The sequence below is a fragment of the Rhinocladiella mackenziei genome (assembly GCF_000835555.1).
Source record: "Rhinocladiella mackenziei CBS 650.93 unplaced genomic scaffold supercont1.4, whole genome shotgun sequence".
Lineage (NCBI taxonomy): Eukaryota > Fungi > Ascomycota > Eurotiomycetes > Chaetothyriales > Herpotrichiellaceae > Rhinocladiella > Rhinocladiella mackenziei.
In genome coordinates, this window is record NW_013550601.1 from 653,301 (window position 1) to 679,024 (window position 25,724).

At 49.8% G+C, this 25,724-nt stretch overlaps 7 protein-coding genes across 7 annotated transcripts; 5 read left to right on the top strand and 2 right to left on the bottom strand.

The window, feature by feature from the left end:
• Nucleotides 1-220: 220 nt before the first annotated feature.
• On the bottom strand, nucleotides 221-1,108 carry Z518_05365 (uncharacterized protein; the record flags this gene model as incomplete). Its single annotated transcript, XM_013416177.1, has 1 exon — nucleotides 221-1,108. The coding sequence occupies one exon, from the start codon at nucleotides 1,106-1,108 to the stop codon at nucleotides 221-223; it is 888 nt and encodes a 295-aa protein (XP_013271631.1).
• A 2,853-nt stretch (nucleotides 1,109-3,961) lies between these two features.
• Z518_05366 (uncharacterized protein) lies at nucleotides 3,962-6,652 on the bottom strand (the record flags this gene model as incomplete). Its single annotated transcript, XM_013416178.1, has 2 exons — nucleotides 3,962-6,055; nucleotides 6,107-6,652. The coding sequence occupies 2 exons, from the start codon at nucleotides 6,650-6,652 to the stop codon at nucleotides 3,962-3,964; spliced, it is 2,640 nt and encodes an 879-aa protein (XP_013271632.1).
• A 753-nt stretch (nucleotides 6,653-7,405) lies between these two features.
• On the top strand, nucleotides 7,406-8,776 carry Z518_05367 (uncharacterized protein; the record flags this gene model as incomplete). Its single annotated transcript, XM_013416179.1, has 1 exon — nucleotides 7,406-8,776. One exon carries the CDS (start codon nucleotides 7,406-7,408, stop codon nucleotides 8,774-8,776), a length of 1,371 nt encoding a protein of 456 aa, XP_013271633.1.
• A 1,249-nt stretch (nucleotides 8,777-10,025) lies between these two features.
• Nucleotides 10,026-12,683, top strand: Z518_05368 (uncharacterized protein; the record flags this gene model as incomplete). The annotated part of the gene is made up of 2 exons (XM_013416180.1): nucleotides 10,026-10,221; nucleotides 10,270-12,683. The coding sequence occupies 2 exons, from the start codon at nucleotides 10,026-10,028 to the stop codon at nucleotides 12,681-12,683; spliced, it is 2,610 nt and encodes an 869-aa protein (XP_013271634.1).
• Nucleotides 12,684-14,448: 1,765 nt separating this feature from the next.
• Nucleotides 14,449-18,534, top strand: Z518_05369 (uncharacterized protein; the record flags this gene model as incomplete). The annotated part of the gene is made up of 1 exon (XM_013416181.1): nucleotides 14,449-18,534. The coding sequence occupies one exon, from the start codon at nucleotides 14,449-14,451 to the stop codon at nucleotides 18,532-18,534; it is 4,086 nt and encodes a 1,361-aa protein (XP_013271635.1).
• A 2,082-nt stretch (nucleotides 18,535-20,616) lies between these two features.
• Z518_05370 (uncharacterized protein) lies at nucleotides 20,617-21,757 on the top strand (the record flags this gene model as incomplete). The annotated part of the gene is made up of 2 exons (XM_013416182.1): nucleotides 20,617-21,382; nucleotides 21,441-21,757. The coding sequence occupies 2 exons, from the start codon at nucleotides 20,617-20,619 to the stop codon at nucleotides 21,755-21,757; spliced, it is 1,083 nt and encodes a 360-aa protein (XP_013271636.1).
• Nucleotides 21,758-22,902: 1,145 nt separating this feature from the next.
• Nucleotides 22,903-25,654, top strand: Z518_05371 (uncharacterized protein; the record flags this gene model as incomplete). Its single annotated transcript, XM_013416183.1, has 3 exons — nucleotides 22,903-23,956; nucleotides 24,019-25,589; nucleotides 25,646-25,654. The coding sequence occupies 3 exons, from the start codon at nucleotides 22,903-22,905 to the stop codon at nucleotides 25,652-25,654; spliced, it is 2,634 nt and encodes an 877-aa protein (XP_013271637.1).
• Nucleotides 25,655-25,724: the final 70 nt, after the last annotated feature.

Consider the following 25,724-nt stretch of genomic DNA (forward strand, 5'->3'; position numbering starts at 1 on the left):
GAAGACACGTCTTCGGTTGGAATGAGACGCTTCTCTATTCTAGCTCAGTGTTGTGGGGGACGGAGGCCATTCCGTAAAGATCGTTTCTCTCACAGCTTTGCCGTCTTTCATCCTTGTTTGCTTTGGCAAATCGATACTGTATCAGGCATCTCGTAAGTCGTTGTTGCGTTCATCATGTCATCAAATGCAATCGTGGTCGCTTGTCATGACGTGTCTCCATTTACATGGCCTCGATCTTCTTCAAGATCTCAGGGAACTCCTTCCAGTCGTACATGACTGCCTTAGCATTGCATTGCTCAGTCAGAAGTTTGGCCATTTGCTCCATCTTCTCCTTGCCCTCTTCAATGCCGTAGACGCCGACGTAGGCGATGAGAGGAATACCAGCTCGCATGGCAGCAGTAGCACCGCTCTTGCTGTCCTCAACAGTGATACATTCCTCTGGCTTGACACCCAATTGTTCACAGGCGTACAGGTAGATCTTGGGGTCTGGCTTGCTGGATGGTGGATTCAGAGAAGTCGCAGCGCTATAGACATGCTGGTTGGGAAAGTACTTGTCGATGCCAACTTTCTCCAAAGAAGCAACGACCCGAGGCTTGGCAGAGGTGCTGACGACGGACATGGGGTATCCGGCTTGATACAAGCGTTCTATCTCTTCAGGGGCGCCTGGGCATGGCTGGGCCTTTGCGGTGAGCTTTTTGATGACTTCGCCGAGCTCGCTGTTGACGTATTCCTCTAACTGCTCTGGGGGCATTGTGAAGTTGTGTTTCTTCTGAAGGCCGATCATCATGCCACGGAAGTTCTGTCCAACAAAGTCCTCGAGGAGAGAATCGACAGTGTAGCGGTGGGGAATGTTGTACTTCTCAAGGAGTTCATTGGTGAGATCGGCGCAGGCCTCGAACGCAAGACGTTCCGAGAGGACAAGAGTGTTGTCGCAGTCAAGAAGGATGTACTTGACCTGCAAGAGACACATGATGTTAGTATCATCGTCTGTCACGTTGGGATGCTTGAGTAGATGAGCGGTCAGGTGGGGGGCACTGTTGAGCGTTGATGAATGGTGAGGGGCAGGTTGAGGTGCAGTGTAAACAGTGGGTGAACAGACTTTGGGCATTTTGACGGCGGTGATGCAGTTTGCCTGGAAGATAAAGAGAGTGTAAAGTAATGAATTTGGGTGATTCTATAACACTTGTCGCAGCAAGAAGGGAAACGAAGTGGAATGAAGCTGTAGAGGAAAAATGTTGTGTGGTTGGGACGAGAATGGACAGTTGAAGGAAACAATAATTCTTGGAGGGGAAACCCGGGAAGGAACCACCGAACAAATTTCGGCTTCAAGGTGCCTGGTTCGAGGTGTCTAAAGTACCTGAAGTACCTCGCCACAGAGAAACTGAGCAAATGATACCTGTACGTCGTGCTTCCCTATCGTGGGCCTCTACAGCGCATCAACATCGGGCTCCTCCCCACGTGAAATCCAGCGGTGTACACAATAGAGGTACAGTCAGTCCTTTGGTCCTTTCGCGCTACTGTTTCCCTTCACAGAGCTTCACCGACTCCCAGGATGTCTCGTGGGGTGCTTAGACATCCAGATATCGTCCAACTGGTCCCATCTGTAAAAAACCCCCTTGCTTCAGATCATCTCGGATCCAAATTTAGCCCTCTCGCTCTCATAGGCCTCACTTGCCCTATCTCCTGAACTATCCGTTCAATTAGCGGATATGCTCAAATTAGGAATCCGTTCCTGTTTCCATCCCACACACGAAGTCCGTCAGGTGGCATGAAAATAAGAGGACTTTTCCACCGTTGAACCCGCGATGTCTTGTCCGCTCGGACATGCAGATATCCTTCGCACTAGATTCATCTGGGGGAAAGTCTCGACAGGGCTCTTCTGTGTGTCTTCTCGGTGAGACCACAGCGCATCGAGGGGCGTTATCTGATGTCGGTAGTATTGCCATGCATCAACATTCGCTGTCATCATCAATAACCCCTTCGCCCACCTCTTCCACCTCGATAGTCTGCGGGATCCGGTAGTCTCTCCCCCCTCCTCCACTCGCCACGCGGAATACTCCCCGAGCTGCCAAAATCACCTCCTCTTGGTCCGTAACCATTGAAACTCCCCCTGCTACCCAATCCATATCCCCCTCCTCGTACTCGTCCATAGCCATTTTCTCTCCCTGGTCCTCTGGAACTGACACTGCCTCTGCCCACTGTGCTGCCGTCGCTCAAGGGAGGAAAGACTGCACAGTCGATGAAGTCACCGATGACGAACCGAGCATCCTCGAGAGTTTTATCTGCGTCGTCTCCTTCTAATCGGATCCCACCATTTCCGTCTCCATTGGGGAAATCCGGGGCCGAGACGACAACACTCCCCATCTCTTTACTTAGATATCTTCCCCTGCCTTCTGTTTCCAATCTCCCTCCTGCGCCCCGACTGGCATGGACATCAGGATAGACCAACCTGAAGCTCAACCTCGTTCCAACGCTGGGATCTGGCAGGATTTGAGGCAGGGCCTGCGTTAACAAATGTGCCAGCTCCCGAAGTGTACAGCTCATCCATGTGTATATCTGTAAGTGTGCAGGGAGGTGAGGATGCGGATTGGAAGGAGTTGGGGTCGGAAAATCCGTTAGATTGTGGAAAGAGGAGGATTTGTAGCAAAAATTCAAGAGGAAGGGCGTCGTAGTTTGGCGGTCGATTGAAGACTTCAAAGGAGGAGAGGGTGAGCGAGACATGATTAACTATGTACAGTGTCGTACGCAAAGAAAGGCGACAGAAAGCGAAAGATCAGTCTTCCGTCTGGAAGGGTCAGCCGAGGGTTTGAGCAATGGTCGCGATAGCGGTCGAAATTGACATGCTGGTAGCGAGCGTGCGAGGTCAAGGGAGGATATATGTACGTCTTGGTAGGTTATTATCTGTTCACAGCAATAAGTCGATCTCCCTGCCTCGGCAACGTAGGATTTCGCTCGGCTGACTTCCCAAGAAAGGAGACTTGTCGCTCGTTGTTGCTTACCTAATATCCAGCCTCATCTCTTGACCTCATCCCAAATAGCAGGCCCAAGCAGATACATCCACTGCAAAGCCATAAACAAGAGGATCTATATACCAATTTGGCTCATACTGCCACGAATAGACCGTATAAGAATTCATTCCCGATGTAACAAGCAGGACACACACTCGACAATAGTGCCTTCATCCAGCCTCGTTGAAATATTCTAGCAAGAGAAAATACTCACGACCAAATGAAGACAACCACAGCCAGTATGACAATTACAGGGAGCATCTGCAAGCTGAATAGCCTCTTGTCTCTCAAGCTCGCAGCATTACCACTGGACACGGACCCATAGTGGTTGATGACAATGTTATTTGTCTTATCCACCTCTGTGTTCGAATCCTCATTGATATGATTTCCACCGCCACCGCTGTCATTGCCGCTGCCAGTATCACCACCATCATTGGAGGACTGAGAGATCGATATTTGACTATTCTGAAACTGCGTATTTGGGCCAAGGATCATGTAGCCTTGCATTGCATTACAGGCAAGCTCGGTATATTGTGTCGCATAATTCTAGATCCGTGGAAAAACAGTATGGTTCGAGTATGTTGGTGCTGATCGAGTCGGAAATATCAGCCTTACATGTTCTGCGTAGCTTGTACGTATTGAGTGAGAGCCGGACCACACGCTGGTCAAAATATCTTCCTCGTTTGTAAAGACGACTCCGCTTCAAATTGACATCATAAATCACTGTGCCATATGATTGGGTGTTGTTTGGCAGGGGGGAGGATGAACAATTAAGAGGACTAATGAGTACAGACACGAGACCTAGTGTGGGTGCAGTGATTCGTGTAAACAAGACACCACATCTAGGCAACCTAGAGCAGGAGACACAGTCGAGAAACCGAAAGAATCGTGAACATCCGTCATACAGAATCGACGGTTTGTATTTATCCAAAATCATGGCCTTCGTGACGCATTCATTTCTTTCCTTTCTTTCCTTTAGGCTTTAGTTCTTCAGTAGGACCCAGAATTGCATCAAAGGTTATATTCGGGTTGAAGGCTGAATTAGGTCGGGATGCACGTTGAGGAGGCGGTGCATCCATGGCTTCGAGTCCAAGATTCATTGAAGTTCTGTCTCTGCCAGCATTGCGCCCGTCATTAGAGATAGCAGGAGAGATCGGTCTCATCTGTGGCGAGGACACAGGGCTCAAATAGGGTGATTGTTGAGGACTGAGGTATGGTGAATGAGCGCTGATTCGGTTTGGTGGTTGAAGAGCAGTGCCATCTGCATGCTGAGTGGTTCCCATGAGACTGTCTTCTGAAGATTGTGTCCACTTCGTGGCTTCCGTCCAACAATGGCTGCGTCGGTAAATCCCTTCGACGCTGTGATCGATCAGGTCAGCAGGAAGGCTAACAATGCCGCCGCCACTGGCGACATTGTACCAGGCTCGTGATACTGATTGATCTTCCTTCATCCATGGTCGACCACCCCTTGGTGCGACGCACAGAAAGTATTCAACTCCTTCGGTGTGTTTGAGATCCCTTGCATCCACAACCGTCATTGGTAGGGCCTGCAAAACGGCATATATGAAAAGCCACTGTCCACATCTCGCATCGACGACTTGATCAAGAGTCTTTCCGTGACCGAGACGGCGTTCGTAGTTGAAGAAATCCTGGACCCACGTACTGGCGTTGATGGACTCACGGTTGTAAGACCCAAGCAGTACTTCGTTCACCTCATTCTCTTTCAGTTTCTTGGTCTGTAACGCCGACTTGTCCGAGACTACAACGTGCCTGCGATTAAAACTGTGCGAGAATTGAGGAATCAACGGTGTGTCGAATGGTATGGGCGGGATGACTGGAGGAGTTGCTCGATCATACTCGCTTTCCACACGTCGGATGGCATGTTGAATAGTTTCGTTCTGGTCGCTTGACTCGACATCTTCGTCCACGGGAGGCATGTCGACCGTTCGCGTTGTTAATGAAGATCGGTCAACAAGTATGTCGTACAAGTCCGTGAAATCTTTGTATAGTTCTTGAAGGAGCACTCGGTTCAGGCCGCTCTCTTCAAAATTGTTCTTTTTCGAAGATGCTTTTGGCGGCCATGCTCCATACTTCCGACGATAGTAGGCCAACGTGAAGCGTCGAAAATCCAAAAAGCCGGCTTTCCATTCCTTGAAGCGAACGAGCTTGGCTTCGGTCGATGTTTGGGAATTGGCAATACCCGCAAACATGGAAGGGAAGTCGAAGTCCTCAAGCTTTCCTCTGACGGCCAATAATCTTTGCTCAATGTCGAGATGTGCACGTTCCAGCCGACTGATAGTGATCGGGGACATCCTTTCGTATTTGGGACTTTTGATAGACTTAATATCTGCAAGCCGACCGACAGCATGCGTGAACCCTTCGTTGTAAAGCGGCCAGGACCTTAGATGCTCACCCAGAACAATGGCTTCGATTGTCTTTTCTCGGCTCGATCGTACATCTGCGAGTCTCAACTCGTCGCAGTATCGGGAGAAACTGTTAAAGGGCACATCTCCGAATGTGGAGCCGTCGGAGTTGCTGAAGCAGAATCTTTTGAGGATAGTACTGATACCCATAAAGATCGCGAAAAGAGTAACTTGTCTGGGAGTTGCTACAAGCGCACCGCCGGCAAGAAAGGCCAAAAAGTTGCGGTACAGAACAATCAGCTCGAAATCATCTCCTTGGGGCTCAGAGCCGGGTTGTGATAGATCTCCTTCGAATCCCATGGGAAGATACACGTGCCTTTCCTGATTGACAGCGGTGACGATATTTGGTACGGAGAAGGTCATGGAGGAACGGTAGGTAGAGCTTTGCGGCGACGGCAGACGTATCTGCCGAGGAGCCATGGACATTTCTGAAAAAGGAGATTGAATCTGCTCCGGATCGCCATGTCTATCCACAGGTGAGGTTGGAGACTGTAATCGAAGGTTGACAAGAGATTTGGAGTCCATGAGAAGTGAGGAGTCAATCTTGAAGCAGGGTCCTCGGCCTGAAGATGGGGGATATAGGTAGAGAACGGTGTCTCCGTGATCATTCCAAAGTTCGGGTACCTAAACAACAATCAGCATGATCATAAATCAAATGCCCGAATTGATATTCACCTTTTCACCTCTTAGCAGTGGCGTCAAATCGTACGCCACGTACTCCCGGAGTCCAGCAATCCAAGCCTTCTGGTGCGAATGCCCGTCCTCAAACTCATGCTTGTCTGATTTCCCTGCCAACCAACTCTTTTTCTTGGTTATCTTCGCGGATGTAGGCGTTGCAGGTTGCCCCGTAGAAGTGGCTGCGCCTGGGGGTATCAACGAATTCGGCGTCTGAGGCCGACTCCTGCTCCCATCCCGACTTTGAACCTGACTCTGCGGGCTACTCGCTCTGCTCCCAGGTCGGCTGTCTGTTCCCCGGTGACTGCTGGGAGGTCGAACAAACCCGGATTCGGAGAGAAGCGGAGGAGGGGCAAGACGAGGAAGATTTTCAACGGGATCGACCTCGGAGGACGAGGTAACTCGGTATTTGTACGATTTCCGAGAGGTAGGACTGATCGCGTGATTGGGAGACGGCGGATAGTTGGGAGAGAGCGCAGTGGTAGATTGTGGTGCTTCGTTATCATCCCTTGAAAGGGAGAATAGCGAAGACAGTCTCTTTGCCATGTTTGTGTGAAGTCCTAGACAGACAACAAATGTCTAAGAAGATGACTTGTGTTTTCGGCCATATGCCAGTGTAATGTTCGGCTAGGGGCAAGCGAAAGCCACAACCCTTCACCTGAGGCCGTGACGGTAGTCCGAATGGTGGTATTCGCTACGCGCAGCTCACGTTGCTGCAGTGTCACCATGGTCGTGAGAAAGAATGGGAGTACAGGAAGGAATTTTAACGAGAGGCACAAGAATCAGCTCATGCCTGGCGGAGAAGGGACTTGCAGGTACAGAAGGGTGCTGAATCGAGGTGTGTCGAATCCGCCATCGAGCCGCCTTGCCGGGGTGGATGACGTACTGCCTGATGAGTCTAGAGATGGTCTAAAAGAGCGATGTGGGCATGAAGAATGGGCCGCATTCTGGAACGCACGGAACGGGGGGAGTAAATCGGTGGAATCACAAAGCCACTAAATTGAATTTCCGGGGATGCGCCAGAAACCTCCCGTCCAACAAAATTCCTCTCCCATCGGCCCTCGATGTCGCTAATTCCAGGGACACTCAAAAGTCGCCGACGCCTATAACGCAGCTAAGGACCGCCTGCCCCTCTCCGCAACACTCTTATTCAAGACACATTACGACAGCATCCGAAGCCAAAGCCTATTTTGTCCGCTGACATATGGACAGAGCGGTTCTATATTAGACAGCTTCACTCACCGTCAACGTCATCTTTGTCGTCGTGTCTTCGAGCTCCACCGCTAATTCGTGTCGAGTATGACACTCCGGGTCGGCACCCGAACGAACAATGTGAATACCTCTGCAAGCAAAAAGAGGCCCATCAATTTACTCAAGGGATGGCCAAATCCGAGCCTTCTGCCCCCATGCCAACTCGAAGATGCGTCTACTCATATTCTCTCCGATCCTAGGAATAAAGATGTATTATTCTACGGACCAGATGAAGGTTATCAGCCATTGAGGGGAGAAATCGCCAAATGGCTCAATGATTTCTACCAACCCAGAGAGCCGATTTCATGTGGAAGAATATGTATCAGTGGCGGTGCCAGCCAGAATCTGGCCTGCATCTTGCAGACGTTTACTGACCCCATTTTTACCCGGAATATCTGGATGGTCGCTCCCACATACTATCTGGCTTGTAGGATCTTTGCAGACTCCGGCTTCGATGAACGGATGAGGGCTGTCCCCGAAGATGCGGAAGGGATTGACCTTGCATATCTTGAACATGGCCTTCGAGAAAGTGAGCAGCGAGCATTGGCAGAGAACAACACATCTCCGCGCATCAAACTCCCAAAGCCGTGGAGGAAGATATACAAACATGTCATCTATGCGGTACCCACGTTTGCCAACCCGTCAGGCCGGATCATGAGCCTGGGTCACCGACAAGACCTGGTGAGACTCGCGAGAAAATACGATGCCTTGATCGTAACGGATGATGTATATGACATGCTTCAATGGCCTTCGGATCCCAACGCAGGCACTCGCAAAATGGACAGGGCGGTACTTCCACGAATAGTTGACGTGGACCGGGAGCTTGACGGTGGCCCGGTGGATGCATATGGGAATGCGGTCAGTAATGGCAGTTTCAGCAAGATTGTAGGACCAGGCGTTCGAACTGGATGGGCTGAAGGTAGTGAAGCACTGGCCTATGGTATCTCACAAACAGGATCAAGCCGATCCGGAGGTTGTCCTTCGCAGCTCGTTGCCTCGTTCATCTATCAGATGCTATCTACAGGGGTCTTGCAGAAACACATTTTCCAAGAACTTCAGCCGGCATACGCTCGACGATATCACCGGATAATGAAAGCCGTGGTGCGGGAGTTATTACCCTTGGGTTTGACAATGCCTCAGGCCGACCAAGACGTTGCCGGAGGTTATTTCATCTGGTTGACATTGCCAAAGCCACTGAATTCATCTGAGATATATAACAGGGCATTGGAAGAAGAAAACTTGACGATTATTGCCGGACCAAAATTCAGGGTCGATGGTGATGGGCAGAACACAGCAACGAGGTTTAACAGAGACTTTCGGCTTTGCTATGCTTGGGATGAGGTGGATATGCTTGAGGAGGGAGTGGTTCGATTAGCTCGGGTAATAGAAAGGGAGATGAACACATCAGATGAGAGATGAAAATGAAATGTGATGTTGATGAATGACCCCCAATCTGGCCCGGCGCATGGTCAGCCACCGCGCCCTGCTCACGGCCACCAAAGGTTTATTACGGCCCTCCTTGTCAAACAGAGCGAGTTTCGGAGTGTTTCATTGCTTGCCGCGCACACCAATCGGCAGCACCACAGCTGTCCTGCCAAGTCGAGTTTTGAACTTCCTCTGCCTCTTCCTCTTCTTGTTTCTTCACGTTTTCGCCATCTTCCCGAGTCGATGAGCTGATGAGTGGAGAGCAAGAAAAGTGCGGATTAAGGAGCTCTTCTGAGGATGCCACCCATCGAATCAGGGGCTATAGGATGCTCCAGACTGCCTGACCCTGGGCTCTCGCCACACGGATGTTCCCTTAACGGGCAGACACGAGAGTTCAGAGCTGCTGAACCAGGAGAGATCGCCGAGAGAGCACAATCAGAGACAACGACTCATTTTCATTGTCCAAAACCATTGTTTCTTTGGAGGGAAGTAAGAATCCACAAGCAAGGGTTCTGGGTGCTTCGAAGTGCAAGATTAAAATTGAGAGAAGAAGAAATGCAGTGTAAGTACGTACAACTGCCTCCGGTGCAATTGCGTGAAGATTGTCAAACAGACGAACAGCAAACCGCGCAGCTGGCAAAGCCTAGAACTCACAGAGCTGCGACAACATCCATTCTCTTTATTACGTTGGCATATTTCCACTTCGTCTTTCTCTTCAATTACTGACTGCTTGTTCTTTCTGTCTGCCTCTTCGTTGTCCCCTCGATTTCTTCCATTCATTCGCTTTTGATCGAAAGGTTCAGAGACCTTCACATTCATTTGTTTGAGCAGTTCACCTCCAAGTCATTCACTCGCCGCCCGAGAGACTGCCACCACTTGCTCTATTTCGCGCTCATCGTCTGTCGCGACCGCGCCTGCGATTGTCGCATGACTGAGATTCATCATTCCTCTCGTATCACTTGCACAATTTCCCCCTACCTTTCCCTCTCTTGCTTCAATAATTGTCTATTTCGATGGTCGGTTGGATTGTCGGCTGGGCAGTGACGGGTTTTTTTTTTTTAACGAGGAACGCATCTACTACCTCAACATCGTCATTCTTCCCACCACGCACCCTTTTGTAAAAAGTTCGTCCTTATTGTCGCACTTGTTTGGCACTGGTGCTGGTCACCTCAACTACTATTAATCTATACACAACAGCTCTCCTGCAGGCCCAGTGCTCCTCTTCGTGCCTGCTTTGATCACAATGTGGTTCTATTACCTCCTCTTCCTGCTGCCATGGCTTGCTGGCGCTGTTCCTAAACCCCCGGCGCCATCGGTCGCACCGCGACAGGTAACTTCTTCCTACTGGTTCGCGCAGATTCAACGACAAGGAACAGTCGCGTTTGGCTCAAATCCCAGCTACAAGATCTTCCGCAATGTCATGGATTATGGTGCTGTTGGTGAGCAAGATCCTTACCCATCGTCCGGTATGATATTGACTGCTCCAGGGGATGGCATAACCGATGATACTGTCGCCATCAACAACGCCATTTCTGATGGGGCTCGGTGTGGAGTCGGTTGTGACAGTTCGACTACCCTCCCAGCAATCATCTATTTCCCGCCAGGCAAATACGCTGTCTCGGCTCCCATCATTCAGTATTACTACACTCAATTTGTCGGCGACGCTACCAATGTCCCAACTATCCTGGCCATGCCAAGTTTTGAGGGGATAGCCGTTCTCGATACCGATCCATATATCCCTGGAGCCAACGGGGCCCAGTGGTACACCAATCAAAATAACTTCTACCGCCAGATGCGTAACTTGATCGTCGACATTACCCAAATGCCTGAAGACAAAGGTGCAGGAATCCACTGGCAAGTGGCACAAGCTACCAGTCTGCAGAATATTGTGTTCAACATGCGGCCCAAAAGCCCGACCAACAGACAGCAGGGCATCTTTATGGATAATGGCTCTGGGGGCCTCATGTGTGACCTGACGTTCAATGGAGGCAACTACGGGGCATTCTTGGGCAACCAACAATTCACCACCAGAAACCTGACCTTCAATGGGTGCAACACGGCTATTTTTATGAATTGGAATTGGTTGTGGACCTTTAAATCTCTCCATATCGATCAATGTGATATCGGCATCGACATGTCTAACTTGGCAAATTCCGCAAACCAAACGGTGGGGTCAGTCATTGTGCTTGACAGCGCAATGACGAACACTCGTGTTGGGATCCGGACTTCTTACAATCAAACAAGCCAACCCACAACGGGAGGGACATTGGGCCTGCAGAATGTGGATTTCACCAGCACTCAGATTGGCGTCGTTGGTGCCAACGGGGTTGATCAGATTCTCGGAGGCGGCATGATGGTCGAATCTTGGGGACAAGGTGATATCTACCATCCAGCAGGGCCAGCACGGCGTTTGAAACGGGCACCTCAGGCTGAGCCACCTTCGTCATCTCAACAATCCTCCGTCCCTACCGCCGCAACCACCATCACGGTTTCTCCGGTGCCGGCCATCTCTGATTCTCCCTTGACAACGGAAACAGTCACAGTCTCCCCGATTCCGTCACTAAACGCCGGCACTCGGTCTCCTGGGTTTTCCGACACCACATCAGAGCGCAACCCTACATCTACGGCGGCGTCCACTGCTTCGACTCCTGGCCTATGTTCAGCATCCCCCATCGCCCTACAGTCGGCTCGCGTTCAGCAAGTGTTGACGGCACCAACTATGCCTGCATCACTCATGAACGGCAATGCTGTATTCGAGCGATCCAAGCCACAATACGAGAATATCCCTGTCTCGTCATTTGTCAGTGTCAAGTCAGCCGGGGCCCGAGGAGATGGTGTCACGGATGATACCGCCTCCATTCAAAGTATCTTCGACAATGCCACCACAGATCAGATCGTTTACTTTGACCACGGCGCCTATGTGGTGACAGATACGGTGAAAGTCCCCAAGAATATCAAAATCACCGGAGAGATCTGGCCTTTGATCATGGCCCAGGGTAATGCGTTCACCGATCTGGCCAATCCGAAGCCGGTCTTCCAGGTCGGAGTTCCCGGTGATAGTGGCTCGGTGGAAATTACCGACCTCATCTTCGAGACCATGGGGCCTCTTCCCGGTGCCATTATGATGGAATGGAATGTTGCCGAGACATCTCAAGGTTCTTGCGGCATGTGGGATGTTCATTTCCGCATCGGTGGAACCGCCGGAACTCAGCTACAACAAGACACGTGCCAGGCCAACGTAACCGGGTCTTTTGAATTCAAGCCTCAATGCGCAGGTTCCTTTTTGATGATGCACATTACCCAGCAAGCCTCCGTATATCTGGAGAATTGTTGGTTTTGGGTCGCTGACCACGAACTTGACCTCCCTCCGCACAATCAAATCAATATCTACAATGGTCGTGGTTTGTTGGTTGAGAGTCAAGGACCAGTCTGGCTGTGGGGAACCTCATCGGAACACAGCCAACTCTACAACTACCAGTTCTCCAATGCAAAGGACGTGTTTATGGGAGCCATTCAAACCGAAACTGCTTACATGCAGGCCACCCCGAATGCACTGAGTGGAGGATTCCCACCCAATCCGGCTTTCTCAGATCCCGACTTTGCGGACTGCACGACTGACTCATGCAAGAAGACGTGGGGATTGCGCATTCTTGACTCAAGCGAAATCTACATGTACGGTGGGGGACTTTACAGCTTCTTTGACAACTACATTCAGACTTGTCTGGACACGGAATCTTGTCAGGAGAACATGGTTGATATCCAGTGCTCATCGAACGTGAGCCTATTTGGCCTCACAACCAAAGCATCAACAAACATGGTCAACGTCGATGGCACCCCACAGGCTTTTCAGCAAGATCATACCAATCTGTTCGGCCAAACACTACTCTCGTTCCAAACTTGAGGAATCGCTGACCAAGTGGGACCCCAATCTGAGGGAGCTGCCTGAAACCCGTCCTGGTGGGAAAGCGAAAAGCGTATGACGACCTTGAATTTTCTTCGGCATATATGGTTAGAATCTTCGAGTTCGGCGGGATTGAACTATCATATAGTCTCCAGCATACATACTTTGGTGATAATTTCAAACTCCATAACAGTTAGCTGGAATCACAGGTGCATAATGATACCCACACAGTCTACGATCGACTGTTTGTTTGCTGGTGCTCTACTGGTTTTGACTTGGCCTATTACACCTTCTCCGCCAGTGTCCTCGACGGAACGTGGGTGGTACATCGGTGTAAGGCATCATTTCTGAAGCTACAGCACTCAACTGGGTCCGCTCAACATGCGTGAATGCCTTTTGAAAGACGTTCACCAGGGAATGCATCTATCAGCGCCTCAACGTCGGTCTGGCCAATCGTCATTCCTTGATCCGTACGAGAAGCCATATCAGAGAGCATAAAACCACGAAGCTTCAATTCCTCTCTCGGATCAACGACGTGCCAATATGAAGCAAAAGGCATCCCGGGGATGCGTATACGAGGCTTCCATCCAGTGTGGATAGCACCCGAGATCACCATCACGCTGTTGATCAGAACGGACCATTGGCCGACACTCCTGAACGATTCACCCCATGGAAAGTTGCGTATTCGAACCTTCAGCTCGAATATTGATATGGTTAATAGGCATATTAGAACAATCGCCCCCGCTCCATACATAAATCCCTTTCCAGACTTTAATTCCTTGTGGAAATTCATATAAGTCAAACATAAAATGGTTTGCAGAGTGGGAATCAGCACAGCAAATAGCGATACAAAGCATTCCACAAGGGCACCTGCGTGTGCTTTGTCCGATTCGAATGTTGCTCGCGAGGCTTGGTTCAAAGCAAGGATAGACACAGGCAAAGTTGGCAAGTTCGAGGTCTCTCGGCTGTGCCAGAATTGCTCCAGAGTTTACTGCAATACACGGCTCGATGCCGGAATGGCTTCACAAGCTGATTTGTGAATCAACTATCGGCCTCTAACCCTGCCTCAACACAGAGAGGGATCCAAGAGCTCCATCAACATCTGGATGGAGATGGCTTTCCGACGCACTCTTCGAATTGCATGCAGTCTTGCTCAATCTCTATGACATTATCGAGTCCGGACGTCAAGACGAGATAAATCCCGTCGGTGATAAACCTATTATTAGTTCCAGCAAAATTAGTGTACCATTTCACACAAAAACCGTGCAGGGCTTCTGTTATCGCCTTCGTTTTCGAGTTGGCATCAGGATGTATTCTGCCTTGTGCTTATGCAGCCTGGGCTCCGGTATGGGGAGGTTGGGAGTCGCTCTAAATTTGCTACCCAAAAAAAAAAAAAAAAAATTGACAAATGCTTCGTCGAGAAGTTTGTATGACCAGCGGTTTGGCCAATGGGATGCCCTCTTCTGTACTTCCTTTCACCTCTGGTGCATCATTTATCCGATCCGAAAGTGAAAGGAGAATCTGGGGAAAGCGTCTATCCACCCAGTTGGATCCAAACACATGATCCGTCAATAAGTGGCCAGTGGGCGGGGCAAATTGAGCTGCGCCCGGGTGAAATCCGAATCCATGTGAAAGCAAAAATGTCCCCAATCTCGCTCCCTCCTTTGGTTTCTCAACATCGGAATACATTGTATCAGTTTAGATTTGAAATATCCTTTTCCCTCTTCTCCATTCCCCCAGGATAGAGTCCCAATGCTCCTCAACCATGACCCTCAGACACCCTGAGCGTCTCGGACCAGACGGTGACAATGAGAGTGATACATCATCTGAAGGGCGTGATGACGTCCGTGTCACCGTCCACGCCAACCTCGATCGCGTCTCTCGCAACTCCGTGTCCTCTCTACTACCGAAGAAAGCCGCAGGCGACGAAAACAACATCGTTCATCCTGGCTCTACCGACTTTGGCCCCAAAACATTGACACAATATTTGCGGTCTGAGATTGATAAGTTGAAAATTGCTCTGGTAGTCGGAAAGGGCAAAGGAAAAGAAAAGAGATCTGTACTGCTAGATGGTCCAGTCCATGAATATGCGTCGTTGCCGTATCACAATGCCCATCCGAGCTTGATGTCCGAAACAGACGAGGCTGAGGGTGCCCCGAGTATACGCAGCTCACGGAGTGTTTTCCCCTCCATTGTCGGCCTACGATGTGCGGGAGCAACCACAAGTGAGCATCAAGTTATGGTGTCTCAGCCAGAATCCTGTATGCCGGAAAATGATATTGGACACCTTCCTGGAGAGGGACCCGATCCACCACTATTCACGACTCTTTCTGATCGCTCCAACTCCCACAATACTGAGAATCAACAAATTTCTAACCCGTCCACAGTGCTGAGTTCCACGAGACGTCGATCGCAACGTCTGGCACAAAAAGAACTTGCTGCGCAAGGTCTAGGGCAAGATGAAGATGCCGCTACTCATCCTCGAGCAGGATCTCACTCATTTCCGCCGATGACACCATTGCAATCTCTTCCACTCAGCGACTCATACAGTCTCCCATCAGCCAGTCTCGATGCACACGACGACTCTTCGAAGGCTCAATTACCAAACCCCGCCCATACCATCTCGCAACTTGGCAGTCCCAGCTCATCCCGGATAACCAACTTCGAAGAACATACCAAGAACAAGAGAAAGGTTGTTCGAGACATGACTGCAAGATCACCTGAACCTCTAGAGAATACATCCGGTCCATCACGTACGAAAGTACCTCCGAGAAAGAAGGCCCCTCGTTTCAAGGGTGGAACTCCGTCCACCGATCAAGCGGCGGCAAGTTCCTCTATTTCCGCCCTCAGTCGGCTTTTCCGGTCATCTCTGTCCCCGCAGGATGGCGATTTCCCAGACAAGAGCACACATCGCTCGTTCATCACAGAAAGCACTTCCATGAGGCCTCCTCGTCTCTTTGCGTCGGAGCGAAAAAACATCTCCGTGGACCCTGGACGAGGCAGTTCCTCTACTGAACTTGCAACCGAAGGAGAAGCTTCTCATTCGCTCGATGGTAACGTTTCGGACGTGCAGCTCTCATTGAATGCGCCGTTGGCTGACTCCAAATCAACGTGCCGTAATTCGTCCGGTGAAGTCGAGAAGCAGCACAGCTTGGCTCCTCCTTTTCATTATGGTGAAGTCGTCCCCGAGCTTATCCCTGAAAGCGTCAAAAAGGACTTCCTTAATGCGGCACAACGACACCGCTCAAATCAGGGCACTGCATCGGAACAAAACGCCAAAGCGAAAGAATTGGATAAGATGTTTAGAGTGCAAGGAAGTGAGTCAAAGGCAGGCGAGGACTCCTTAAAATCGACGGTCAAACCTTTTCCTCGCACCTGGAGAGTCTCTCAACCTCCTTGTCTGCGTCCTCACAATCCGAGATCTATTTCATCCAAGGCTCGGCCGTCAACGAGCGTCCCGCCTACCGGGTTGCAAGATTTCGGCGTGGATCTTTGGATGAATATTGCCAGTTTTCTTTCCACCCAGGATCTCAAGATCCTCCGTCTCGTGAATCGCGCACTTGCGCAGTACCTGACTCCAATTCAGTATCGAAATGTGGTGATAAACTTTGGCAGATCGTTCTTCGACATCTCTGGTGGCGACTGGGACGGCAAATCCGGTTGGCTTCCTTCAAACTCCATGTTTCAAAAATACGGAGAGAATATCAATCAATTTGGCATCTCGTTCGAATATGATTTGCACGGACTCACCTATGCCAAACCGAAAGTCATTGAAAAGGAACAGGTTGCGTGGTTTGGAAAATTCACCTGGCCAACAGAACAATACCCACGATATCCAGCACTACAGGCAATTGAAGACCTGGTTGATCACAATCGTCCATTACTAAAGGAAGCATTCAAACGTGTCACCAAAGCTTCAGAACTTGGCTTGTGTATTGACAGTGGTCATGGCTGGCTTGAAGGTCCTGACATTTCCGATATGGCTCTGTTCAATCGACGGTTGAATAACGGAAGCAGAGTTTTCGGCAAAACTTTTGATTCCGAAGATGTCTGGGCAAGTTTTGCTCGCAATGAATACTTCAAATGGGCTCAGCAAAATACGATCAATGAAACCATTAAACATGTGATGGAGACTCGATCACCCACACAAGAGTGTGCGGCAAAGGAGATCAAGTTTTTGGACAACCTCAAAATCCGCGACATCGAAAGCTTCAAGTCACAAGTTGCTCAATATGATTTTGATCCAGAATCTCACGTTGGTGGAACGCCCAGCAACACTGGACAGGACATGCATGGAAACCCGCTGGCACACGTCGCCGTCTTGATGCAAGCGAATCCCCCCACTATTCGCCAACGTCGCATTGCAGGAAATCGTCCGAGCTCGACCAAGAAACAGCTTCAATGGCCATTAATCTTCAATGGTTACAATCTCGCCGCAGAGACTGGAGGTCATTGCAACTTCATTCAAGCCAAGGTTGCCAATCCCACGTCAGCTCCGTTATTGCCTGGCTCGCTTACTGAAGCCCAAGCTCAGTGGTTGATGGAAACGGTCTGGGCACAGCGTGCCTTTCTCTCGGCGTACACCACCGCCGTCATTACCAACCGGCAAAATTTTAAGACCATTCATACGCTTCGAATCAGCAAATTGTCATCTGGCCTCCTTCCGTCCTTGGAACAGCGCGAATTCTGGAGCTCCCTACCAGGTTTGAAGAAGTTGGAGATCTTCATCAGCCCAGACTGGCGTCAAGAACATATCACCGGTGATCGATCCTACGCAGTAAACATGCCTATCCCACCGGCGAAGGCTGCTCAGAAATTCACGGAATTCTTGCGATTGTATGTCGTAAAGATCGAGAGCCTTCACAGCTTGGCCATCGGCTATGTCGGTGGTGGGGAACATGGCGTCGGGATTTTTGCACGGAATCAACACGTCTTGCCTGCGCCTATTATTGAGGATCCGAGTGACTGGCTTCATGAGACCCGAGATGGGAGATCCCCGGCGTATATGACGAAATTCGACCATATCCGGGATCTCAGATTCGAAAATTGCTGGTTCAGTCCGTGGATGCTGCTGGATTTCATGAAGAAAAGTCGAGATACGAGTCTTCATTCACTCACTCTCGAATCTGTGAGCATGCTCACTTGTCATGACGCCAGTATCGAACAGCCCTTGACGACTTCTTCGAGCAATCTTCACTGTCACTTCGCTGAAGATGAATGGTATCGAGAAATTCTCCCAAGCAGTGCCGCTTGGGTTCGAGTCTTGGACGCAATTACTCCAAGTATGACCCTCCTTGAGGCCCAATGTCTCAAAGGTTATATTTCCAGAGGTATTCGGCCCTCTCTGAAAGGTTTCCGAGGTCACATTCAAAAGATCACTCTCAACAGCTGTGGTTACGTCAAGATTTCTCTCCCCAAGAACGCCACCGCTGGATTCAATCAAAATTCGGCGGTCACTCATCTCTTCACGCCTATGGATAGTGGGATCCGCATACGCAAAGAGCGATTCACTAGACCCTTGGTCAATGAGAACCAGGACCTAGGTGGTGGCGGCTATCGGCCTCGTCATCAACGTAACACGGATGATGCTGAGTGTTCCAAGCGTGTCATGATGAACACATCTTCTCCCAGCGGTGAGGTATACCCGTGGTTGGGAACTTTGACACAATGTATCCATCCAATCGAAAAGCGTATCTTGGAACAGGCCTGGCGCATGAAGTTTGGATGGGGAGACAGTTTGGATCGATGGGCTGCTGTCGAAGATGGATTCTATGAAGGCGGCACTGGTCGATTCAGTGGTGTCCTTCACAAGGACCTCGGCTTCGAAGATGATGATACTAATGATGATTAGCAAGCGACTGGTGCATGTTTGAACCTCCTTTCGGCTTGATTGGAGAATCCTGGGATTGGCAGAGCGACAATCGCCAAGGACATTTCGTGTTCGGGCAGAATTGGTGCAGAAACCTTCTGGATGAGTCTCACTTACTACAACGACCGAAACGATGCTTCATGCGATATCGAACGAATCTTGTTTTCCCTCGAACTTTCTCCTAACTCGCTCCAAGTTCTTGGCAGAAACTTGAAATTTGGTCGGGAACTTAGTTATTGGAAAGCAATCAAGACTACGAAGAAGGGAAAAAAAGTGTTTACTATCAATGAACTGATGAACCGATGATGAATTGCTGAATTCCATATCTCAGTCCCCTTATTTACCAGTATTCCGACTCGTCGAGTCAACTCGCTGCCGACTTGCAAGCTAGAGACTCGGCCGTTAAGCGAGCCAACCAGGGCAAAATATTTGGGAATTGTCGGATTATAGATTTTCCGGATTACGGGTGCTATGTGGAGGCATGTATTTGCTAGTCACGTGAGCCAGAATTTATCAACACCAAAGATTCCTGGATTCCTATACCAAACGAGCGACGACGAGGTCAGGATAAATCGGCGGGTGGCAAGATTGAGCCGATATTGGTGCCCGCATACCACCCCTCTGACACCCAGGGCCGTTGAACTCGCAAGTTGACTCGCGAGTCGACTCGTGACTCGACAACCCGGAACACTGCTTATTACTTCGCTTCCTGAAGAAAGAATATGCTTCCTGTACCCATCATTTGTCTTCTTCGGTAATTGATGGATCCAAGGAGCCCCCGGAATGGAGTGTGATGGAAGAAAACTTCCTTGCTTTGTCCTCCGCAGGTTGACGGAGAAGTCTGCCACAAACGTCGACGATTTGATGGGCAAATATTGAAAAAAACCACTTTTATTGGGGGCGCCTTTCCTGAGACCCGCCCATTTTCGCCCGATGGGTCCACTAACAAGGGCCGTGGCCCAATGTCGGCCGAATTTTTCGGCCGATCACAACTAATGTCTTGTGTTGCGCAATATCTCATCTGGAGAGCTCCATCTTCCTGCAACAGGTCCTGCTATCTAGCATCTCTATATATTTGTCCAATGAGTTGTCGAAATAGGCACACGCAGGCACGAGAAGGTACCAGCAGGCTGAAGACCCACTTTACACAACGATACAGTCACGTGGCCTGGACACCTTGATAGTACCGACGACAAGATTCAATGACAGCTCGATGACAACTTTGTATCCAGGTAGGGGTTCTTTTTTTTTCTGTCGAGATGGACGGTGAGTGTAGTATTTGAAGGAAGTAACGGGCTTGATACAGGGCAAGATGATTACGAAGATAAAAATCATATTGAACGCAGACAATCCGCAAGCGGAGATGCACCGTATTTGGTCCCCATCGAACCCTTTTCGTGCACTCGAATTCGCAAAATACGGCCGCTGTCTCCTCATCGGCGGCCTAAATCAATACAGAACTGGAACTGGAGATAAGTTGCAAATGTCCCCTTTCCATATCCACTTCTGTGATCTTGCGATGCGATCGGCCGATAGCGATTCCCCTTCCGGTTCGGCTCGTGGGGTGATCTGGAATTATCTCACGGAGGTAAGGCGTCTCGCATATTCATGCTGCTTGCCCAAACAAAAGTTTGCTAATTTCGCAAGTTTCGCAATGAGCCATCCGATGAAAGTCGAGGAGGATGTTTTGCCAGGGCCATGTGCTGAGAAATCAGGACCGTATCAACGAAAACCTCTTCCGAAATCAGGTTTTGCAACTTGAACGAAACAGCTTTCACCAATCATAATAGCCTATCCAAGGAGATTACGGAGAACGATAGTATCATCAGAACTTCGAATCGGTGAAACAACTTAGTTACCATTCTAACGATGGCTCAAAGTCATCTAAACCCGAAAACACCATGTAGGAGAAAGGAATATAAACGAGATGCTGCCATTGTATGCAGAAACTGTCGAAAACCTTGGAACACTGTCAGGAATCTGTCACATTTGTCCTAATCTGTATCAGCATCCCCAAGTCTGAAATCACACCTTTCCAAGTCAGTTCCTAACTTTTCGATCACAATGTCAACAAGTTACAAATTCCAGGGCTGGATGGGCCTCGATCCTGAGTCTGCCAACGGCAAGATGGTCTGGAGAGAATTCGAACCAAAGCCGTTCGAAGATACCGACGTCGATATCAGGATAACGCACTGCGGGATCTGTGGGACGGACATTCACACCTTACGCTCTGGCTGGGATCCTGCCGACTATCCGGTCTGCGTCGGACACGAGATAGTTGGCCACGCAGTCCGAGTCGGGCCAAGGGTCAAGGATATCAAAGTCGGCGACAGAGTCGGTGTCGGTGCACAATGTGGCGCTTGTACGAACCAACGCGGCGATTGTGGAATCTGCGCTGATGGGCTTGAACAATATTGTCCCCAGTTAGTCGTCACTTACGACCACAAATGGCCTGACGGGAGCAAAACATACGGCGGATATGGAGATTACTGGCGGGGGGATTCAAACTTTGTCATGAAGATCCCTGATGGCATTCCGTCGGACGAAGCGGCGCCCATGTTATGTGGAGGCATCACTGCTTTCAGTCCTCTGACGCAACATGGCGCCGGACCCGGCAAGAGGGTAGGAATCATCGGCATCGGTGGATTAGGACATTTTGGAATCATGGGAGCCAAAGCTCTGGGCTGCACGCAAGTCGTGGCTATTTCTCGGACGTCGTCAAAAAGGAAAGACGCGTTCAAGATGGGAGCCACAGAGTACATTGCGACAGATGAGGATAAGGACTGGGCCAAGAAGCACGAAGATACTCTTGATATCATTGTATCCACAGGTAAGCCGGCAGGCCACATCAAGAAGCGCAGAACTGTCATTAACGAATTGATATTCAGTGTCGTCGGACAAAATGCCTCTTCGGGATTATCTCTCCCTGCTGAGATTCGATGGTAAATTTGTCCAGGTAGGCGCTCCTGAAGATATGATGCCTCCGTTCAACATATTTAGCCTTCTCTGGAAGAGAATCAGCATTTGGGGTAGCTTGATCGGCTCTCCTCAAGATATCAGAGACATGATGCAGTTGTTCGCAGAGAAGGGGGTTCACACTTGGAACAACAACGTTCCGATGTCTGAGGCGAACAAGGCCATCGTCAACATGGAGGCCGGCCATGCCAGATATCGCTATGTTCTCGTTAACGAGAAGCATTTGTAGAAATTGGCCATGTGTTAGAATCAAAATTTGAGTCTTTCACATCGTAAAGAAAAGAACATGCTCCTATAATTTTCTCACCGATTCATCTCCTCCCATCATCTCTGGCAAGGTAGCAGCGTTGACGGACACCGTTTAGATAGGTATATAGATGGGCTCTATCCTGCATTCATTTGGAGAGCCAGCGCACTCTTTCAATTCAAGCTGCACAGGATTTTTGACACAACTTTGTTGTCCTCGGTCCTATCTTTGACTCACTCAGCCTTCTTGATCCCTTGAAGATATTTATCAAACCTCGATGCCAACCCTGATGACCTTTCTGAGGGTCTCGTAGTTCAAGGTCTTCTGCCAGTCGGGATTACGTTTCTGATCTGCCTTCTGTTCATCTCACATTCTGATAGATCATTGATATGGATCACCAAGTCCTCGAAGTCCGTGTCCATCAATAGACTAGCAGCTGACCTCACAATAGCATCTTTTGAGGACCTTCTCTCTGACACTAATGGGTTTACTGTGTTCCTGGCGGACTTGAAGCGGGGGTAATTTGTTTTTGGACTTTAAGGGATGGCAGACTTCCCGAGCAGCATCCTAGCTTCTACGGCGGAAACGATGCGATGGGAAGTACAAAATGTCGCCCGGCTTGAAGAGATGTTTCAGGAATCGTGGGGAAACGTGTCCTTTTCGGAAAATCTTTTGCACTTCCACGTATTCGTCGCCAAATCCATTCTTGACATACTCAACGAATAGTTTCTATGGGCCATGTATGTCAGCCGGAAAGCGTTTCGACCCCTGCGATGAAACCCTCTTGGTGATCGAAATATTGGAAGATGGGGGAGGTGATGAAGGTGAATCATGAAGGTGCACAGCGGACTAGCACTGTTTCAGGCTACAGCAGTGGACACGAATGATCGCATTGGACAAGACCGCGGTGTACAGAAACTAAGCACAAGCCGTCACATGGGTTCAGCCTCAGCCTGATTAAATATTTCTCGACCTCATGGCATTCGTCCGTCTTAAATTGCGAACTGAAATTCATGTCGAACTCGTTACACCGCGATACCCCGAATCGAGAGCGCTACTGTTACGTTGATGGGCTTCGACCCTCATTGACAGCGAGCCTTAGTTCTAGCCTCCTTTGAATGCTGACTATGTCGACACCTAGCCCGCCTCGAAATCGGCGAGGGTTTAAAGTGGCAGTTATATGCGCCTTGCCATTGGAAGCTGAAAGTGTACGATCCGTGTTCGATATATGTTGGGAGGACGAAGACAAACAATATGGCAAAAGAGAAGGAGATTCAAACACATACACGACTGGGGTGATCGGGAAGCATAATGTGGTTCTGGCTTATATGCCAGGCACGGGCAACATCAACGCCTCGGCTGTAGCCGCGGGTCTACGGTCGAGTTTTCCCGGTGTTCAGCTTGCGTTGGTGGTGGGTATTTGTGGCGTTGTACCCATTCACCCCAAGACACAGGAAGAGATTGTCTTAGGGGACATTGTCATCAGCACGGCTATGATTCAGTATGACTTTGGCAGACAATACCCCACCGGATTCCAGAGAATGAGGGAGATTGAAGATAGCCTGGGGAGAGCGAGCCCAGAGATCCGATCATTTCTCAACATGTTGCAGGTGCGCCAAAATCGCCAGAGGTTGACCAGGCATCTCGTCCAGCTTCTGCAATCGGAGAATTTCCAGAGAGAGGTCCCTGCTGCCAAGTATCCTGGTGCGATTCGAGACCGGCTTTACGATGCCTCTTACGTTCATCAACACCGTCCTCGTGTGAGTTGCGACAAGTGCCATGACAACCTCGAGACGTGCCCGAAGAGCTGCGATGAAGTCGGGTGCGAAGAAGAAAACCTCATCTTTCGCAATCGGCATAGCTTCCCTAAGACGGAAAGCCTAGCAGTGCACCCAGATGATGCGCCCTTCGTCCACTTTGGGCGATTTGCGTCCGCGAATACGGTGATGAAATCCGGTTGCGATCGCGATCGGGTGGCACAACTGGATGAATTGATTGCATTTGAAATGGAAGGCGCCGGGGTGTGGGATCAACATCCCACTATCGTGATCAAGGCAGCCTGTGATTATGCCGATAGTCATAAAAATGATGATTGGCAAGCTTACGCTGCGGCAACAGCTGCGGCTTGTTTAAAAGGATTCTTGCAGCAGTGGATTATACCAGATCAGTCGGAAGACGGCGGTTAGATATTTCTATCTTCAACCTCAGTTCATGGCAATAGCAACTGATAAATTTCTTTTCAGATGAATTGCCCAGCACGATATGGCACGTGCCCTTTGACCGATTGTCGGGATTTGTTGGCCGCACAGAAGAGCTTGATCGTCTCAAACGGCAGATATTCGAAACCAACAGTCGACGAGTCGTGTCTATTCTGGGCTTAGGAGGCATTGGCAAAAGTCGTCTCGCACTGGAGTTTGTCTACTGCATCAAGTCGGACCACCCAGCACATTCGATTTTTTGGGTGGATGCCGCCGAGCAGCTTACGTTTGAAAAGGATGTGCTCGAAATAGGAAAGAAACTCAGAATTCCAGGGATTGAAGACGAGAAAGCAGATATTAAGAGCCTCTTCAAGCAGAAGCTAAGTCAGCCGACGGAAAAATGGCTCTTAGTACTCGACAATGCCGACGACGAAGCGCTATGGGGAAGGCAAGCGGATTCAAGTCTGGAGACATCGACACTAGTCCAGTACTTACCGACCACGACAAATGGCTCCATTATCATCACAACCCGCACACCACACGTTGCGAATTTTCTCGCGGGAAAAGAGGTGATTGAACTGAGCGAGATGTCGCCGAACCAAAGCGTCGAAATGTTCACTAAAGCCCTCAGAAAACCAGATCTCGCAATGGATAATGCTGCAACGTTGACCTTAGTGGAGAAGCTAGCTTACCTCCCCCTCGCTATTATTCAGGCTGCATCATTTATCAACATGACTCAACGACCCGTGCAGACGTATCTTAAGCTTCTAGACCAGCCTGAGGAAGAAGTGATCAAACTTTTAAGCGAAGACTTTGGGGATCCGACCCGATATCCTAATGCGAAAAACCCGGTTGCAATGACTTGGCTGGTCTCTTTTGACCACATCTGCAAGCACCATCAGCTCGCGGCAACGTTCCTGTCGTCCATGGCATGCTTTCATGAGAAGAACATTCCACGATCGCTGCTGCCAGCAGCTAAGTCGGAGTTGGAGACTATTAAGGCCGTTGCCGTCTTGACTGGATATTCGTTTGTTAGAAGACTAACAGAGAGCAACGACATGACAGATGGCGAGGAATTCTATGACCTTCATAGGCTGGTGCAGCTGGCTGCTCGGAAATGGCTGAAGGTAGAAGGTTCGCTCTTTAATTGGACGAAAGCCTGCCTCATGCGAGTGGCCGAACTATTCCCGACGCGTGACCATAAGCACAAAGGGACCTGGACAATTTATCTACCGCACGCTCAGCGACTTTGTGAAGATAGAGAGGTTCAAGATCTTCCTGAGCGGTACCGACTACTCGAAAAGATGGGTCTATGTTTCGTTGTCGATGGGAAGTATAATGAAGCTGTGAAAGCACATACCACAGTAGTACAGTGGAGGGAAAATAGTCTCGAGACTGCAAGAGAACAGATCCTGGAGGCGTACAATAACCTTGGAGAGGCATTCAATTGGAAGGGTGATCTCTCTGCCGCGGAGGTTTACCTTCAAAAGGCTCTTAAAGGACAGAAGGAAACTCTTGGTGTGGAGCATCTCTCGACGCTGACCAGTATGACTAACCTGGCGTCGACATACCGGAATCAAGGTCGATGGAAAGAGGCGGAAGGGCTGAATGTGCAGGTGATGGAGACGAGGAAGAGGGTGCTTGGGGCGGAACATCCTGACACGCTGACCAGTATGGCTAACCTGGCGTCGACATACTGGAATCAAGGTCGATGGAAAGAGGCGGAAGGGCTGGAGGTGCAGGTGATGGAG